The sequence below is a fragment of the Pseudorasbora parva genome, chromosome 8 (assembly GCF_024679245.1).
Source record: "Pseudorasbora parva isolate DD20220531a chromosome 8, ASM2467924v1, whole genome shotgun sequence".
Classification (NCBI taxonomy): Eukaryota; Metazoa; Chordata; class Actinopteri; order Cypriniformes; family Gobionidae; genus Pseudorasbora; species Pseudorasbora parva.
The window spans coordinates 13,184,346-13,203,092 of record NC_090179.1 but is presented as its reverse complement, the minus strand read 5'-3'; the positions used below and the strand labels follow the sequence as shown (position 1 = coordinate 13,203,092).

Sequence of the window (18,747 nt, the reverse complement as noted above, 5' to 3'; positions counted from 1 at the left end):
CAACAAGACAATGACCCAAAACACACTAGTAAATGGGCAAAGTCTTGGTTCCAAACCAACAAAATTAATGTTATGGAGTGGCCAGCCCAATCTCCAGACCTTAATCCAATTGAGAACTTGTGGGGTGATATCAAAAATGCAGTTTCTGAAGCAAAACCAAGAAATGTGAATGAATTGTGGAATGTTGTTAAAGAATCATGGAGTGGAATAACAGCTGAGAGGTGCCACAAGTTGGTTGACTCCATGCCACACAGATGTCAAGCAGTTTTAAAAAACTGTGGTCATACAACTAAATATTAGTTTAGTGATTCACAGGATTGCTAAATCCCAGAAAAAAAAATGTTTGTACAAAATAGTTTTGAGTTTGTACAGTCAAAGGTAGACACTGCTATTTTTTTGAACACACCCCTTTCAACTAATTCAACTAATTGCCCAATTGCACAGCCTTAAGAGCGTGCATATCATGAATTCTGGGTCTTGTTTGTTTTCTGACAATCTACTGAACCTACTGGTAACTTGTTTGCCACGTAGCAATAAAAAATATACTAAAAACCTTGATTATTCTGGTTAGTCACATTGTACTGCTATTATTTTGAACAATACTGTATATATATATATATATATATATATATATATATATATATATATATATATATATATATATATATATATATATATATATATATATATATATTATAATTTGACACTTTAAGCAGCTTAAATATACACTTTTGAACAAAATCTTAAGACCAGGGGATGCATTGCAAGTTTTACACATTTCGCACTTGGGTTGTCAGTGCTGCTTCAAAACGCCAAAAGAAGAAACAGGAGTAAGAGACAAAAAATAGAGAGTAGGCAATTTATTGAAAACTGCATTTAAACTGAAACAGGCCGTTCATCAGCTGATCAAAAGTTTAAGACCATAGCCCAAAAATAAACGCACAACAGTACTAAAAGTGTCAAAAAAGGACTCAGTAGTGAGTAGCCCCACCGTTCTTGTTGATCACTTCAAACACTCGTTTCGGCATGCTTGATGAGACTGTTTCCAGGAGGCTGGTGGGAACGTTGCTCCATGTGGTGAAGATGGCTTCACAAAGGGCATCCACGGTCTGGAACTGACATCCATTATTGTAAATAATGGATGCCATCCATCCCCAAATGTTCTCAATGGGATTTAGATCAGCGGAACACGCAGGATGGTCCAAAAGAGCAACGTTATTCTCCTGGAAGAAGTCCTTCGTCAGACGGGCTTTGTGAATTGCAGCGTTGTCCTGTTGAAAGACCCAGTCATTACCTCACAAACGGGGGCCCTCGGTCAAGAGGGATGCCCGCTGCAACAGATCCACATAGCCAGCCGCCGTTTGACGCCCCGGCACAACCTGAAGCTCCATTTTCCCATTGAAGGAAAAAGCACCCCAGATCATGATGGAGCCTCCTCCACTGTGCCGCGTAGAAAACATCTCAGGTGGGATCTTGTCATGCCAGTAACGTTGGAAGTCATCAGGACCGTCCAGGTAAAAAATTCTCATCAGAGAATAAAACTTTCTTCCACTTTTCAATGTCCCATGTTTGGTGCTCCCTTGCAAATTCTAAACGGGCAAGTTTGTGTTGTGGGAGGAGACGTGGCCTTTGAAGACGTTTTTTGTTCTTGAAGCCCTTCTCTAGCAGATGACGTCTTATGGTTATTGGGCTGCAGTCAGCATCAGTAAGGGCCTTAATTTGGGTTGAGGATCGACCTGTGTCTTCACGGACAACCCGTCGGATCCTGCGGTTCAGTGCAGGTGAAATCTTTTTGGGTCTACCACTTGACTTTTTCGTCCGATAACTCTCAGGATTTTTTGTCTTACTGCGTCCAACCTCGGCAGCGATGGCGCGTTGCGAAAGGCCTTGCTTGTGCAGCTCAAAAATCCTGCCACGTTCAAAGAGAGAAAGCCTTTTTGCCTTTGCCATCAGGAGATCTTGACAGTATGACTGCTTGAAGGACAATGACATGAAAGCCATATTTTTGCGCAGATTTGACCTTTTTGACCAAGATTTTGTTCAGGAGTGTATGTTACTAATAAAATAACCCCATTTGTAACACTGATCCTGATCATCAGGATTCAAACAAACTTGTGCAGTTAATGCAGCTCGAGTGCTGCTAGTGAAGTGGTGAAAATCCAAATACTACTTGAAGAGAAATGGTATAAGGAATATTTAGACCATATCACATCACCCAAACTGCTCTCATCAGAGTTTGATAATAAGTAGAAATGACTTGCTCTTATCATCTGATCATGGTTGTATATCTCTTTAAGTATTACTGGACCGTAATGCTGCCTTTGATACTATTGACCACAATATTGCTCTACAAATATGTTGGCATATAGTGAAATGGCATCAGCATGGTTTAAATCAGATTAAGTTATAGTCAGATAATAAATAAAGATGAATCACAAGTTCAATACGGTGTACCACAAGACTCAGTACTAGGACCGTTGCTTTTCTCTGATGATACTCAAAATGTCCTTGAGGTTAAAAAACCCAATGGACAGCATAGAATCTAGATATTGAAAAGCTGGATGATTGATCATTACTGCATGTTTACTCAACTAACTTCAACTAGCCCAAAATGCAGCAACTAGAGTTTAAATCACGTCAGTCATGAAGTTCATATAGTCAAATGCGTAATTTTTTTGGCGCTAGATGGTGCTTATTAAAAAACCAAGGTGTAGATTGATGACGCCTTGATTTCATGTGTATGTGAGGTAACCCATCGCTGTTTTATCATATTAGAAATTAATTGAGCATGTTGAAAGTTATGTTATAATGCTACGCTCGGCGGCTGCTATGAGACACACTGCAGTAAGAGATCAATATTAGGCATGGCGATAAAAAAAAAAAATGTATTGGCAGTTCGGTCTGGCATTGCTCCATAGAGGAGTAATTATCCCCGAACAGAAACTGTTCGGACCAATGAAATCATCAGGGCGGGCTTTAGACGATGACGGACAGATGATCAACAGTAACGTAATCATCCACGTCATGAAAGGGGCTTGGGTTATATTTGTTCGAATCCTAAACGGAGAGCTTGTTTGTATATTCATTCAGCTTCACAATTTCTCTCAAAGGTGATGATCATGTTGGGTAAGTACTCTGTGTATCAATAAATTCTTTTATTTTTTTACAACACGGCTAAGATCGTTTATTTCAGCACGCGTGCAGGTTGCCAAGTTTTTACAAAAAAAATCCTCCAACTACTAGGAGAGGGGGGGTTCTCCGGAAAACAAGGTGTTTGGGGGGTAAAATGTGTGTTATTTTGGCAAGGTTGCTGCTAAAATTTGCACTCATGGGTCTATATATCACATAATAGTCAATTAAACCCGCGGACATAGAAAACAACCCGCGGAAAAAAAACGCGGACTTGGCAACACAGTGCAGTTGAGCTCTGTTGACATTTGACAATGCGTCGCTTCGTTGCTCTGATTGGTTGTAGATCTGTCCAATTGAGGTCTTTCCTGGTTTGGTTGAAACACGCCTCATAATCACAGCCCAATGGAGCAGTTTCAGACTCATATTCTGACTAGAATTGAGTATGACCACGTCAGGCTAGGTTAAATTGCTTATTCCTCTGGATTTAAACATTCTTGGAAACATTTGGGATAATGTAAGTGCACCAATACACAAGTCAACAAAATATTTAAAAATTTTCAAGTGTTTTTTTAGATAATTTAATTTTAAAACATCTTACATATTGTGCCTTTAAATGTAATTCCACATATCAAAAAATTACATTTAAGAAGCCATGTTTAACAGCTGTGTGAATGCAGCCATTCACGATAAAGCAGAAACATAAAGGCATCTACTTAAGAGAGTGCACATTCTCTTTTCTGTTTGCTATGCCACTCTCGGTTTGAGTGTGTCATCGATTAAAAGAAAAGAACCACACTGAGTGTGTGTGCGTGCGTGTGTGTGTGTATTTCTGAGAAAGAGAGAGAGCATATTCCCCAGAGAGCCCAAATGACGTCACCCATCTGGGCATCAAGGTTACCTCACTCCCCACACGCAGACCGCGAGAGGAAGAAGGGAGGAACGGAGGGAAAACAGAAGGAAGGAAGGAAGGAAGGAAAAGAAAAGACAGTGAAGAGACTGCAAAGAGTTGTGATGGGTTTGCAGTGATACTGTGCTCTTTTTCTGTGAAACAGGATTTAAAAAAATGAGATTACCTTCAGATTCACTCTCGCATAGTCTTTAACTTGATTCTTTTAAAAAGAAAAGAACACGCAAACTGTTGACCAACGCGCATTTGAAAGGAAAATGTAGGACACATAAGCAAATTGTGCAAACACATTCAGCTTTCCTCAGAGCTCCAGCTGAAATGCACCACAGGAATCATGGGAGGGAGCCGTCCGAACGTCACAGTCTGCTGTAGAGCTGCTCTTCACAGCATATCGTCATCTATTAACTGCCTGCTTCCTGTCTTCCTGTGGATTTCTGCTTGTGCGGCCCTGAAAGACTTCAAACAGCTTCCCTCCTGTTGTCTAAGCTTTCACACAGGTGTGTTTGTGCAGAGAAAGCTTACACGGCAAAACGCGTGTTCTTAATCATTATTTCTGTACAGTTGTCAGTACGAACCCCAACAACAAGTTAAGTTTACTTGACAAGAAATAAAGATACTTCCTTTCGGACAATAATTAATAGTTATAAATATAATTATTAATGCATTATTTAATTCTAATCAGAGACCATATCTTGAATTAAGTGTGTTTAACAAACTAAATCAAAATATATTTCCTGAAAATAAATATTACTATCCTATATCATTTAGATTCTTATGTGAATTTGTCTAGTTTAGATTAGGGCTGTCAAACAATTAAAAATTGAAATCAACCGTTTATGTTTTACATAAACTGCCAAACATGATAGAATACAGTCTGTAAAATAATTAGCTGAAAAATATAGAGAACAAATCATAATAATGTTGTTCATATATATAATATGCAATCTGTAAGCGATCTAGACAAGCTGTAAATTTACTGCAAGGGGATGTGATTAAGAGGAAGAGGAATTGAGTTCTTCACAGCTGACTCTCTCTCTCTCTCTCTCTCTCTCTCTCTCTCTCTCTCTCTCTCTCTCTCTCTCTCTCTCTCTCTCTCTCTCTCTCTCTCTCTCTCTCTCTCTCTCTCTCTCTCTCTCTCTCTCTCTCTCTCTCTCTCTCTCTCTCTCTCTGTCATTTTCATGCCAGGTCTCAGGTACTGCAGTGCAGAGCTGGCAGAATGTTAAACAAGCCAATGATGGCAACATGGAGGAATAATGGAGACAGAGAGATAAAAAAGAAAGTTAGGAGAAAGTGTATAGTGAGCACAAAGGGTAAAGACAACAGGAGGCGATGCTGAAGGACAAATGCAGATGATAGAGTAGCTGGCTTGGAAAAGATGAAAGAATGACATGTCAAGACTGACGGTCCCTAGAAATCACCATTGAGCCTATTTCCTCTCTTAACCTTCATATTCTGTTTTAATAGCTCAAAAAAACATAATTAACATTGAAGTGGCTGGTTAATACTTCATGAGTTTTCCCAATCTTATGAAAACTGTTTGTAAACAAAATTTCAACTTGAGAACATGCTCAGAAGTTCAAACGGCTTCTAGGAATTGTTTTTTTTTTGTTGCATTTCTAATGTTTATAGCCTCAGAGATGCCTGATAAGCATGAATAATTGCAATGAATTTTCACACTTACTAATGTATAAGGTGACAAAACACTTCTGACAATTTATTTTAATTGAGACAGAAGATCATTATATTTGATAGTATTTTTGAAAAGTCTACTTTGTGAAACAACACAAGATTAAAGCTTCAGTAATGCCTCTCTAGTGAGTTTTGATTAGGTCAGAGGAACAAATTAAAAGAATCCGAAGGGAAAATAAGAGGTTAATTGCACCATTACTATCATTATCTTCATACATCCATCATTAGGGCCTCGGGGAAGCAAAACAACAGGAAAGTCAATTTTAAAAGAACATGAAGGTTAATATGCATGTACACGATTTCATAAAAATCTAATTAAAATGATATTATGCTCCGCTTCTGAAACGACATTACATAAACTCTTAAAAAATAAAGTTTCCAACTTTTCAAGAAATGCTGGTTAATGTTTTGATAAAGGTTATTCTAATAATAGCAATTCACAAAAGATTTTTAGAAAGAAGTGTTATCATTGGCATGTACATTTTATTTTAGTTTCTGTCATGTTTAAATTCTCTTTCATTAAGGAATAGGTAAAGATTTTTAGTTTTTATTTATCTAACATAATTTATCTAACGCAATTTATTGTATCTAACATAAAGGTTTTTTTTATAATAAATGTGTGTATATTTTATAATATAATATATATATATTAGGGCCGGGACTTTAACGCGTTAATTAAGATTAATTAATTACGTGACTTTAACGCGTTAATTAATTACGCAAAAAAAATAAAAAATTTAACCGCATTTATTTTTGCACCGTGGAACGTTTTTCAATAAATCAGTTTCGACGGACCGATTATACTGGAACACCAACTAGCGCTCCGGAGCGGAGTCACGACAACAACATGGGTGCGTCTCAATCAGCTCCCTAGTTCAGTAGTCAGGGCACTGATCAGGGAGTCAGCCCATTGACTTATGTCCTGATCAGTGCCCTGACTAGGGAACTAGGGAGCTGATTGAGACGCAGGGCATGAGTGAACATGAACGAAGAAGCTGATGAGACTGCTTTGCTTGGCCCCGTGGATGGGAAATTTTGTTTTAAAAAACGAAAGAATGGAAGCGTCGACAAGAGTATGGTTGTGTGCAAGCTATACAACAAGGAATCTGCGTATCACCGCAGCACATTGAGCCTCAAATATCACAAATATGCTTTTGCTAAACTTAATGGCAAACATTGCGCTGGTCTGCTGGACTGAAATAAATAAACAATATTTTGTTGATTAAGCTTATGTATTCAGTCATTATTCAATGGTATACTAAAAATACATGTGAAAAATTACTTCTCATTGTTCTCAGGTCAAATATTTATATGCGATTAAAATGCGATTAATTCGATTAATTAATTACAAAGCCTCTAATTAATTAGATTAATATATATATATATATATATATATATATATATATATATATATATATATATATATATACACACACACACACACACGCACACATATTTTAATTTAATTATTTAATATTTATTTATATTATATATTATATATTTATAATATTTAATTATTTTAATTTTACACATATTTTATATTTTAATATTTTAATATGTAACAAAATAATATTTGCTTATTATTATTATAAAATATCATTTAACAGTGTATATTTACAGTGTATATATATATATATATATATATATATATATATATATATATATATATATATATATATATATATATTTATATATATATATATATATATATATATATATATATAAATTATTATTATTATTTTTTATTTTTTTTATTTATTTATTTTTTTTAATGAGCCTGTTTCAACACTAAATGTTCAAGTTTCAAAATTGTGTGTCTGATTTATTGGCATTAAATTATAATATTGCCATTATATTGGCCATTGGCTAAAAAAAGTTAAACCTCTATCCTAGAAGTCCATTAATGTGACTTAGAGAAACCCAAATGCTGCAGAGTCCAAAGGAACATCAGATGGTGACTGAGAAGGTGGATTGCTAGATTGCTGACCTTAACTTGGACCCTGAACACACACACACACACACACACACACACACACACACCGGTACAGATGGAGTCTTGGCGTAGACAGGAAAGTGTGGCCATCTCCCTGCTCTCACACACCCAACGGCAGGATGTACCAGTGCTCCCTAGCCCCGAGCAGTGCTTCAGGGGTCACGCAGGGGATGACTAGAGAGTGCACTCCACCTCCAGAGAGCTTAACAACCAGCCTTTCCCACAGCAAACCACACCCTGGAGTCTCCCTGTCTTTCTGATCTGGAGCCAGTGCTGTGTTCTCTCCAACGATGGTTACGGTTTGGATCGGGATTTGACAAGCCGCTCCTAGATTAGACCGAGAGGGTCTCGAAAAAACTATCCTACCGCAGTGTGCAGTGCTCAGCTGAAAATGGTACCATGTTGGGCTAAAGACAACAATATTCCAGATAAGTATGGGTTAATTTTTCAGTAAGCGTTGATGGAAATAGCACGCATGAAGCATAAACATGCAAACAGGATGATGCTGGTTACATAACATCTTTATCTTAACAACCAAATAATCCAATAACTGTCCAAAGAAGCCAGTGTGCATCTCTGGCCATACCAAACATCAGTTTGGCCGAACGTTTGCAGCGCTCCCCTGGAAATTACTAAACAATAGCATTGCTATTGAAATGTGCAAAAACCAGCAAAAACTGACACTGGTACTATTTCAATGATTCACAAAGTGCAGAAGCACAGAGGAAGTACAGTAGAGGATAAGCTATCAGTGGCCTTGCACAGAGTTCACGTCCAATTAGAGGACACTGCAAATTTAGCAAAAGGTTTGATGCATTTCACTCCGACATAGGAGTGTAAGAATAAGATTGTCAGAGAGCGGTGGGTCAGTGCTTTTGGAAATGCAATTTGCAATATTACTGTTTCACACATTCACACTTACATATAATCAGATATAGTATAAAATATGCGTATTTGGCGTGCTGTCCAAGAAGAGGGCTCTGAGCCCAGAATTTGGCCTAAATCCAGAGCAGTCTCCCTCATTCCCTGGCTGGGATAGGAATAATCGAGAGTGAGGAGTTGGGGTGGAGGGGGGGATGTTGGGTAGATTATCTTCACCCGAACGTTGTTAACCGCTTAAACTTTGGGACCATTTTTGGGGATTTCCGTCCAAATTGAAAAGCTTCCCATACACACATACAATGGTCTAAGTTCAAAATTTTGGTTTCATTTTACAGGAAACCCTTTTTAGTTACACAAAACACTGCTAAAAGTGATAAACATGTAAGTCTATGTTGTCTAAACTGTAATAACCCTCCAAAAAAGTAGGCAGTTTTTGATTTTTTCGTTCGTATTAATTCGTTCCCTCATTTTGATGTAACTAAAACAAGAGAACAAATGATATTGTGTGCACGATTGACTTAAAACAAGGGAGCAAATTAGTAAAACATGCTGACGTATTAGTAGTCATGGGAATGATTTGTAAATTCTTGGCCCTGATATAGATATTTTTTCATGCATGTCATGTGGAGGGCTCCGTAGTACAAAAATGTAAGATTTTCCGAAAAAAGACTCTGAAAAAAAAGAAAATGTATGAATGAAATTGCATGAAAACATATGAATTTACCACCCATTCGCCAGAAAGTAAAGACTGTGTTAAAGGTTTCCTGTAAACCGAAATCTCAGGACTGATGGACAGCGAAACTACACTCAAAAAAATTACTCTAGCTGTTCAGTTTATTTAAATAAAATAAGCTGAAACAACAAAAATCTTTAGTTTTTTTTTTTTTTTACCTAATTGCCATTTTACTCCATTTTATTATGTTAAATTAACTAACATTTTTTTATATGTTAAGTTAACCTAAACCATTTGTGTTGAGACTACATGAATCATTTATGCTGCACTGACTGAACTGGGCAGTGTATCTCTAGTTCCCAGCATGCTTTGCATAGGGATGGATCAGGAGAGTGAATGGTGAAATTAAGTGCTGTTTAATGTGTTTTTTAGTAAAGGGAATGGCTTGTTAATGTTTGATGTTATATTTGACAGTTATATTTGACATTTAAAAGTTGTGTTATGTTGTGTCGATTTTTTTAGGTTACAATTATGGTGTAGACCTTGTGATTAGGCTGTGCTGTTCTCAATGAGCTGTAACTGAGCTAATGCCAGTGATGAGGAATGCTTTACTTGATCATTACTTGCATGTTACAATTAGCAAGTGATCAACTGTTGTTGACTAATAGTTTAGAAACAGTTACACTCAAAAAAAATAACTCATTGGACAAACTCAATTTAATTGAGGGCAGGTTTTTCATCCAATAAATATGTGTAGCCCCAAATAATAAAAATCTAATTCATGCAATGAAATGTAATTGAGTTGGTCAAACTCAGTTTTGGACAATGTAATTGAGTCAGTCCAACTCAATTTTATCAAATACATATTTTTATACTTAAAACATTACTTTTTTGAACGTGTCATACTTTCATCATCATACACAATGTATATAAAGAAAATTTAAGAAAAGGGTGATGTAACGCCTAACATTATCATAGGTCACTGAGTGCCCAGAGACTAAGCCCAGGCACCGCTCTTCAGCAAAATGGTAACCACAGAATTCAAAAACACTCCTCTACAAGTCCAACATAACTAAACATTAAACAATAACATTAACTAACAACATCTTTCCCTTTACAGAAAACCATAAATTAACACTTTAATCCCTACATTTACTCTCATAATTTAGTCCCTTGCAAAGCATGCTGGGAACTACAGATCCACTGCCCGGTTAGTTATGTCAACTCAAATATTTTATGTAGTTTTAACACAAATTAATTAGGTAAACTTTAGTTTTAAATATATTAGGTTGACTGAACACAATTAAATTAAATTTTATCTAAATTAGATATGTTTAAGTAAAGTGAAAATAATTTAAATGTGTTGTATCTATGAAGGGCCTGAACCATTTTTTTGAGTGAAGACATAAATACAATAAATTAATGTGACACGGTCCTCACAGACTAAATATGGTCATCAATTCTACCCCTTTTATCTTACTTTATCTAGTTGTAATGACATGATTTTTTATTTTTATTTTTGTAGTTTTAACTAAATGACTTTAAGTTCATACAACAAGATTGCAACAAATTGTTTCAAACTGATTTTGTTGGAAAAGCATAATTCAATTGCGTGGAAATGTTTTCCTTTATTTTATTATGTTCGTTTAACAGGATATTTTATGAGTGTATATCTAGCTACAGTACACCATTCAGATATACTGCACAGTGAACCAATCTACAAAAATGCTTTTGAAGCTGAAATATTCATTTCTGCATTTAGCAGACATTTACATTTTACATTTCGCTGACACTTAGCCAAAGTGACTTGACAAAAAGCCAGCAATAATAGTAATACAATGCAATCGTTCACTAAAATAACATGGGTATATGCTTTAACATTTAGTATGTTCATGAGTAATACTGAACTAGTCATTTTTCTGTAGAGGAACTGTGGTGAAGTCATTCATCATTTTTATATAACATCAGCAAAACAACCTGGGACACAGTGTACGACATGCGTCATTCTACAAATAAATAATCTTGCAGATCCAGATAACAAAGTTGTGGAAATGGCGCTCTCTCTGCAAGCGGTAATTGATTTACAGCATATTGGACTGGGCTAATGAGAGCAGCTTCATCATGACCTCTGAGCACTCCTCCCAAATGAGTGAGACAGTGTGTGTTCACATCCGCCCGAGGTACATTGAGTGTACAGAAATGAGTTCCACTTATTAGTGGTGATTGCTAAGGCAGGGTGATGGGTTCTTCAAAACCCCATGTCCTTATTATAAACGCTTCAGCGAGTCCGACTCTGTTTAAACCACAGACATGCGTGATACCTGAAATATTGTGGGCTGTTTAGGAGAGGATGTGTGCTGTGACTAGACATACAGTTTTTGCCTAGCAATAAATATAAATATATGAGAGATATAAACCATATCCAGGAACCAGAAAGCCATAGAGAAAGGTACCCATACCTTTACACATGTTTTAAATAATAGGTTTACTAGGATATATATATAAATTTAATTCTTCTAGAAGTGCATTTGTGAGGTCAGGGATGAGAAGGCCTGGCTCACAGTCTGTGCTTTAATTCATCCCAAAGGTGCTCTGTCGGGTTGAGGTCAGGACTCTGCAGGCCAGTCAAGTTCCTCCACACCAAACTCGCTCATCCACGTCTTTATGGACCTTAGGCGTTTCTCAATGTCAAGGAAGGATCCTCGGAAGCCAGAATTCTAAGGATGCTACGTCATCGACATCCGACGAAGGACTGTTCCAATGTCGAGAATCCTCGGAATTCAACCAAGGACTGAGTCCTTCGTTCGAAAAATATGTCATATACAGGAAAGGATGCATATGATTAGCCTTCGCGCACTTCGCGTTCTCAAATCACCCACAATCTTATGCGCGCAGCTTTGCTATCAGACGTTCCCGGAGTCGGACTCGGAGCGTGAACGGGGCATATATGCTTGTATCGGGGTTTGTAGATGGGAAGGAAGGAGGCGGGAACCGGCAAACGTTCAACAACTTTATAATAGCCCCCTCACGGGCGACTGCCCGCACGCACATAATAAAACATAAACAAACCATAACATAAAGTCCAGGCCTAGTCCTTCCACCCTCCTCCAATTATACTCCCGTCACTGCCGTGAGCCGAGACCGGTGTGGCGATCAGCCTCCGCTCGTTATCACTCCACCGGCCCGCTCTCACGGACCCTCACCTCGCTGCTTGCCACAATGTTTTTATTTACGTTACCAAACATTTGTTATAACCGTAGTAAATATAAGTAAAGTTTAACGTTGAAATACCGGTACAAAATACTACTGTATTGATATTAAAAAAATACAAATAACGTTATTGATGGCCAACGGACCTTTTCACTGACGTAATGACGCAATGACGTGCACTTGCTAGCCTGTTCCATTTACGTGTTCTCCGAATGCTAAAGAGGAGCCTCGCCTAGCCTCTGAAGGAAGTGACTTGGAAGGATCCGTCCTTCCAAGGAAGCATCTTTGACATTGAGAAACACCTCGAGTCTGTGCACTGGTGTGCAGTTATGATGGAACAGGAAGGGGTCATTTCTAAACTGTTCCCACAATGTTGGGAGCATGAAAATGTCCAAAATGTCTTGGTTTGCTGAAGCATTTAGAGTACCTTTCACTGGAAATAAGGGGCCAAGCCCCACCCCTGAAAAAACAACCCCACACCATAATCCCCCCTCCATCAAGCTTTACACTTGGCACAATGCAATCAGGCAAGTACCGTTCTTCTGGCAGCCGGTCAACCCAGACTCGTCAATCGGCTTGCCAGACAGAGAAGCGTGATTGGTCACTCCAGAGAACACGTCTCCACTGCTTCAGTTCAGTGGTGGTGTGCTTTACACCATTTCATCCAACGCTTTGCATTGCACTTGGTGATGTAAGCTGCAGAAAGTAGGCATCTTCTGTGTACTTGGATTTTACATGGCCTAGTTGCTGTTGTTCCCAGTTGCTTCCAATTTGTTATAATACCAACAGTTGACCGTAGAATATTTATTAGTGAGGAAATTTCAAGATGGACTTAGGCCCTGTCCACACGGAGACACGTTTAGCTGTTTACGTATACATTTTGTACCGTATCAGCGTTTCGTCCACGCGGATCCGGCGTTTAAGAAGCATGAAGCCGATATTTTCTGAAACCGCGTCCCAAAGTGGGTAAATCTGAAAACGGCAATCTTCTGTTTTCGTGTGTACAGCGAATCCGTATATTTTCTGAAACGGTGAAAGAGTTAAGGGATACAACTACAGGCACTGGGCATGCGCACATCAATATCGCCTCATTTAATTACCGTATCTGCATTATTGTAAGGGTATGTTTTGGGTTGGGGTAGGAGGCATTAATAAAACACATCTGTTAAGTAGCAAACGTATTTATTGTTATTTTATTGTGAGATTTTGCCTCACCTACGACCACTGCTATACCCCTGCAAGCCACAACTCTTCTTTTCCGTTTTTAGTGTATTTCTGTGGCAGAATTACAGTGCCACACACTGGCCTGGCATGCAAACTACATCGTTTTTAGTTGGTTTCGGTAATCTCGTGTGGACGCAGATATTTTTTGAAACAAGGGAAAAAAAGATCGGATTGGGAAAGCTCTGGCTTCGTGTGGACGGGGCCTTAGAGCTCCTGAGAGTGGCCCATTCTTTCGCAAATGTTTGTAGAAGCATCTCCATGCCCAGATGCTTTATTTTATACACACGTGACCATGGAAGTGGCCTTTTGAGTTACTATTTATAAATGTTTTCACTAATCCCTTGTTCCTTGTCTTATGTTTTGATGGATTGTATGTGTACAATGTCTGTCTGTATGTCATCCAGGACATTGTTATTCTCCTGCCTGGCTGTTGTAAATAAGAACCTGTTCGCATGGCTTGCCTGTTTAAATAAAGGTTCTATAAAAGATAAGAACTTGAGCCATTAAGGATCCACTTAGCAACACCATAGCAACTATCAGATCAGCCTAGCAACCACAGCAATGAGTGACAACCTCTTAAAACAGCACTGTACAGCCTCACTGAAAAGCACACACAATGCAGTTCTTAACTAAAGGAGTTACTTTACATGAGCTTAAAATGTAATTTGCTTGTGTAACCCAAGGCTGTTATCATGACTTTCACACATATACTTATTTACATGCCTAATACAAACCCTATTCCAAAGAAAAGTTGGGACACAAATTGTGAATAAAAAAGTAATGCAATAATTTACAAATCTCATAAATTATATTTGATTCACAATAGAATATAGATAACATTCCAAATGTTGAAAGTAAGACATTTTGAAATGTCATGCCAAATATTGGCTCATTTTGGATTTCATGAGAGCCACACATTCCAAAAAAGGAACAGCTGGAGGACAAATTTGCAACTTATTAGGTTAATTGGCAACATGATTGGGTATAAAAAGAGCCTCTCAGAGTGGCAGTGTCTTTGACAAGTCAAGATGAGCAGAGGATCATCAGAAAGGAGTTTCTCAGAGAAAAAATTGCAAAGAGTTTAAAGTTATCATCATCTTCAGTGCATAATATCATCCAAAATTCAGAGAATCTGGAACAATCTCTGTGTGTAAGGGTCAAGGCTGGAAAACCATACTGGATGCCCATGATCTTCGGGCCCTTAGATGGCACAGTATCATATACAGGAATGCTACTGTAATGGAAATCACAACATGTGCTCAGGAATACTTCCAGAAAACATTGTCAGTGAACACAATCCACCGTGCCATTCGCCGTTGCTGGCTAAAACTCTATAGAAAACCCATAGAAAACATTTGGAGCATCATAAAGAGGAAGATGCGGCAAAGAAGACCTAAGACAGTTGAGCAACTAGAGGCCTGTATTAGACAAGAATGGGACAACATTCCTATTCTTAAACTTGAGCAACTTGTCTCCTCAGTCCGCAGACGTTTGAAGACTGTTATAAAAAGAAGAGGGGATGCCCCACAGTGGTAAACATGGCCTTGTCCAAACTTTTTTTGAGATGTATTGATGCCATGAAATTTAAAATCAACTTATTTTCCCCTTAAAATTATGCATTTTTTCAGTTTAAATATTTGATATGTCATCTATGTTGTATTCTGAATAAAACATTGAAATGCGAAACTTCCACATCACTGCGTTCTGTTTTTATTCACAATTTGTAGTGTCCCAACTTTTTTTGGAATACCCGAAAACATACCTTGTCTCATCACACTCGTCATCACGTAAATGCATATTTTCAATTCAAAATAGCCTTTTTTAAGTTGAGTTTGCATTCCTATCGGTTACTATCAGTCGTTAAACTTTTCTTACACAAAACAGCTGATATGTATTACATTTTGCGCTATTAAATCACGCTCTTTAATCGTTAAACTGACACTTAGCAATAAATTCACACTCTGCCTCTGATACAAGTAAACACCGCCTACTTTGATTTGATTGGCCATCTCAGTCCTTTCGACATTGACGAGTGCTGTTAGACTGCTGAGGCAGACCAGACTAAAAATGTAACTTTTAAACCTGTTTGTCATCCTAATAACATACAGACCAGTGCGTACACACAAATATTGGGGGGAGGGGGGCAACTTGGCCATTTCTAATTATTGGGGAGGACTTGTTCCCTTCATATGCTGCATCCCAATTCAAAGGGCTGCATCCTTCAACAGGCGATTGCATCACCTGTGTGCGGCAAAGGGCGTCCCAATTTGAAGGGTCTTTCAAATGTGTTATTTGTTCCCGTGAAATGAAGGATACAAGAGATTGATCCTTTCATAGCCTTGCCTACGCCAGAATTCATTAAGCAATTAGACATGGTCAAATTATATTTTTAAACGCAGACACTGGGTTTTAGCTTACTCAAATATCTAATGATACATATGTAAAAAATAAAAAAGTGGTTCAAATGTTGACATATAAAAAGTTTATACTTTTTAATACCGAAATGGACCATGGGGAACATATTTAGATTTAGTTTGTGATCCCTTTTTTTTAGACAATTTAAAATAACTTTAAAAAGTACAGTACAAACGTTACTACTGCTCATCAATGGCAGCTGTCACAGCTGCTAGGAAGAAAAAAAACAATCATCCATAGGCTAGACCATCCCTTTTAACAGCTCGGTCTGACCTTTATGGCCTTTGAAGTCTGAGTCCTTCAAGAGATGCTGCCTTTGAATTGGGACAGCAGTGTCTATGTTGGTCACGACCCTGGGCCCCAATGCATTGAAGTAAGTACATTTCAGGTTATCTGACAAAACATTTTACAGTGAGTATAATATTGTGGTTGGGCTACAGAGTTTTGCATGGGCACCACTCACAATTTCAAAATAGCCCATGTTTGGTTTGTCTCATATCTAATTAACAAACCTACTCAAAGGACGCTTGAACATGACTGTAATTTAAAAATGTACAAATGAAACCGTATGTTTCGCAGCGTGGTTGTAAAGGAGAGCTCGCGGGAGAATGAGACATTGTCCTACCTGTTACAGTACAACTATCCTCGCGCGACCCCCCCAGTTGCCATGGTAGCGTACGCAAGTCTATAAAGCGCTGTGCAACTCAAGATGCTCTCGTAGCCACTCCCTGTAAACAAACGAGCGAAACCTCGAACAAAGAGTCAATGAATAAAAACCAGTTCGTCTGGAGTTGAAAAAAAGCTGTCCTACTGTAAAAGGAATCTGTGTTATTCTGGAAAACGAAGGCGTTCGACATGCACTCGTGTCGAGAGCATGTCTTCGGGGAACAGTTTATGGTTTCAGGGAATCTACAAGCGTTACAATAAATATTTTGTTTGCGACTGAGACCGAGCGCAATGACACGTTTCAGCCTCACGAACATTTTGACGTTGGGCATCAACTTCTCTAAAAAAAGATGCTTCGTGCTCAATGAAACGCGGAAACGAGTGTGGAAACCTGTAAACACAAATATAATCAAACGTTTGTAGAAGATAAACAGTTTGCTGCGTTATACAAGAGCAGAACATAATTTGTCATGAGTTTCGTTACATCAGTCGTTGCGCAACCGAAGAGTAAACATCAGAAAACATACGCGCGATAACTGATGTGGTCCTTCTCCAAATGTGCACAATTTGCCTTTTTACGTGCCATTAATCAATGTAAAGCAAGTTCGATCAATTCACCCTGTGTTCTGCCAATGACATGGCTTGCAGATGTTTTTGTTGTAATAAAAAGCATCAGTGCGACTCACGTTATTGCGTAAATCTTGCAGCGCTACACTCATCGTGCAGCATCGGCGCTCCGCACGCGACTAAGCCATCCCTCGCGCCTGAAACAAACATGACCAATGAGTGTTAAAACCATCTTTCATCCATTCGCAGTCTGCAGATATTGAAAACAGACTGACAGGCGATGCGTTACCCTACCGCTGAAGGTTTTCAGAAGACGGCGCGCATGATGGGTTGCTGTGCCACCGTCAACGACCAGCACGTCCTCTGCTCTGTGTGTTATACATAGAAAGATGTCCGTGGGAGATAGAGATCACCCTGTGCTCTCTCTCTCTCTCTCTCTCTCTCTCTCTCTCTCTCTCTCTCTCTCTCTCTCTCTCTCTCTCTCTCTCATTTCCCCGCCCCTTTCGCTCTCATGCGCGCCAGCTCCGTGTCCGTGATTGAATGCGCGCTCCCGCGAGCCCTCTCGAACTCCTGCAGCATCTGTATGGAGGTGGATGCTGACGCTGTCATAAGCATCAAGAGAGATGAGCGCTAAAAGCCTTTCCGTGTACTCTTTTCAAAACACAATTTTCTCTGTAGTTCTTGGGTTGCCATATGGTTCTATAGAGATTAAAACGCCTTGACGTGACGTTTTGGTGCTAGATAGTTTTCCAAAGAGTTAAAGCCTCTTTTTTTTTTCTTTTTTTTAAAGTTATTGTATTTCATAAAGTTGCTTCTATCTTTTTACAAAATATAACAGTATATACTATACACCAGGGCTGGACTGGGGCTAAAATTCGGCCCTGGCAAACCCAGCCCATCCGGCCCATGAGTTCCCCGTGAATGTTTTTGCTGGGGTTAGGGCCTTAAATTGGAGTAAGACACAGATCTATCTTTCATGAGTCTATCATTGAAATATAATTTAATTAAATTAATTAGATATATTAAAAAAGTTAATAAAACTTTTAAAGAGGAAAAAAGCTAAGTCTTTAATTCATGGGATCCAGACTTTAAAACTGTTTTATAGACTGTAGTTTAACTGTAGGCCAGTTTTATAAGATCATGGTAGTCACAGAGGTAAAAAACATAGACTGTAAAAACCTTGCTCCTCATTATATAACTGTATGGTTTCTAAAATGTATTTAAAAAAATTGTAAACACCTGTAGAAAATACAAAAACAGCCTCTATAAAAATGATTTATATTCTGCAATATTAATTTAAGTAATAATAGCAACATTTTTAATAAATGTTTCTTCCAAAACACCATATTTATTCGTTGTTAGTAGCTGCAAGGTAAAATTGGGGTTGTG

The 18,747-nt window shown here is 38.3% G+C and overlaps 1 protein-coding gene across 1 annotated transcript in view; it reads right to left on the bottom strand.

The window, feature by feature from the left end:
• ece2b (endothelin converting enzyme 2b) overlaps positions 1–17,810 on the bottom strand; it is a 110,004-nt gene extending 92,194 nt beyond the window's left edge. The window contains exons 1-2 of the mRNA XM_067450148.1: positions 17,653–17,810; positions 17,478–17,555 (exon numbers count right to left, since the gene is read on the bottom strand). Coding sequence (XP_067306249.1) covers positions 17,478–17,510 — 33 coding nt within the window. The 5' untranslated portion in view covers positions 17,511–17,555; positions 17,653–17,810. The remainder of the gene's footprint in view (positions 1–17,477; positions 17,556–17,652) is intronic.
• Positions 17,811–18,747: the final 937 nt, after the last annotated feature.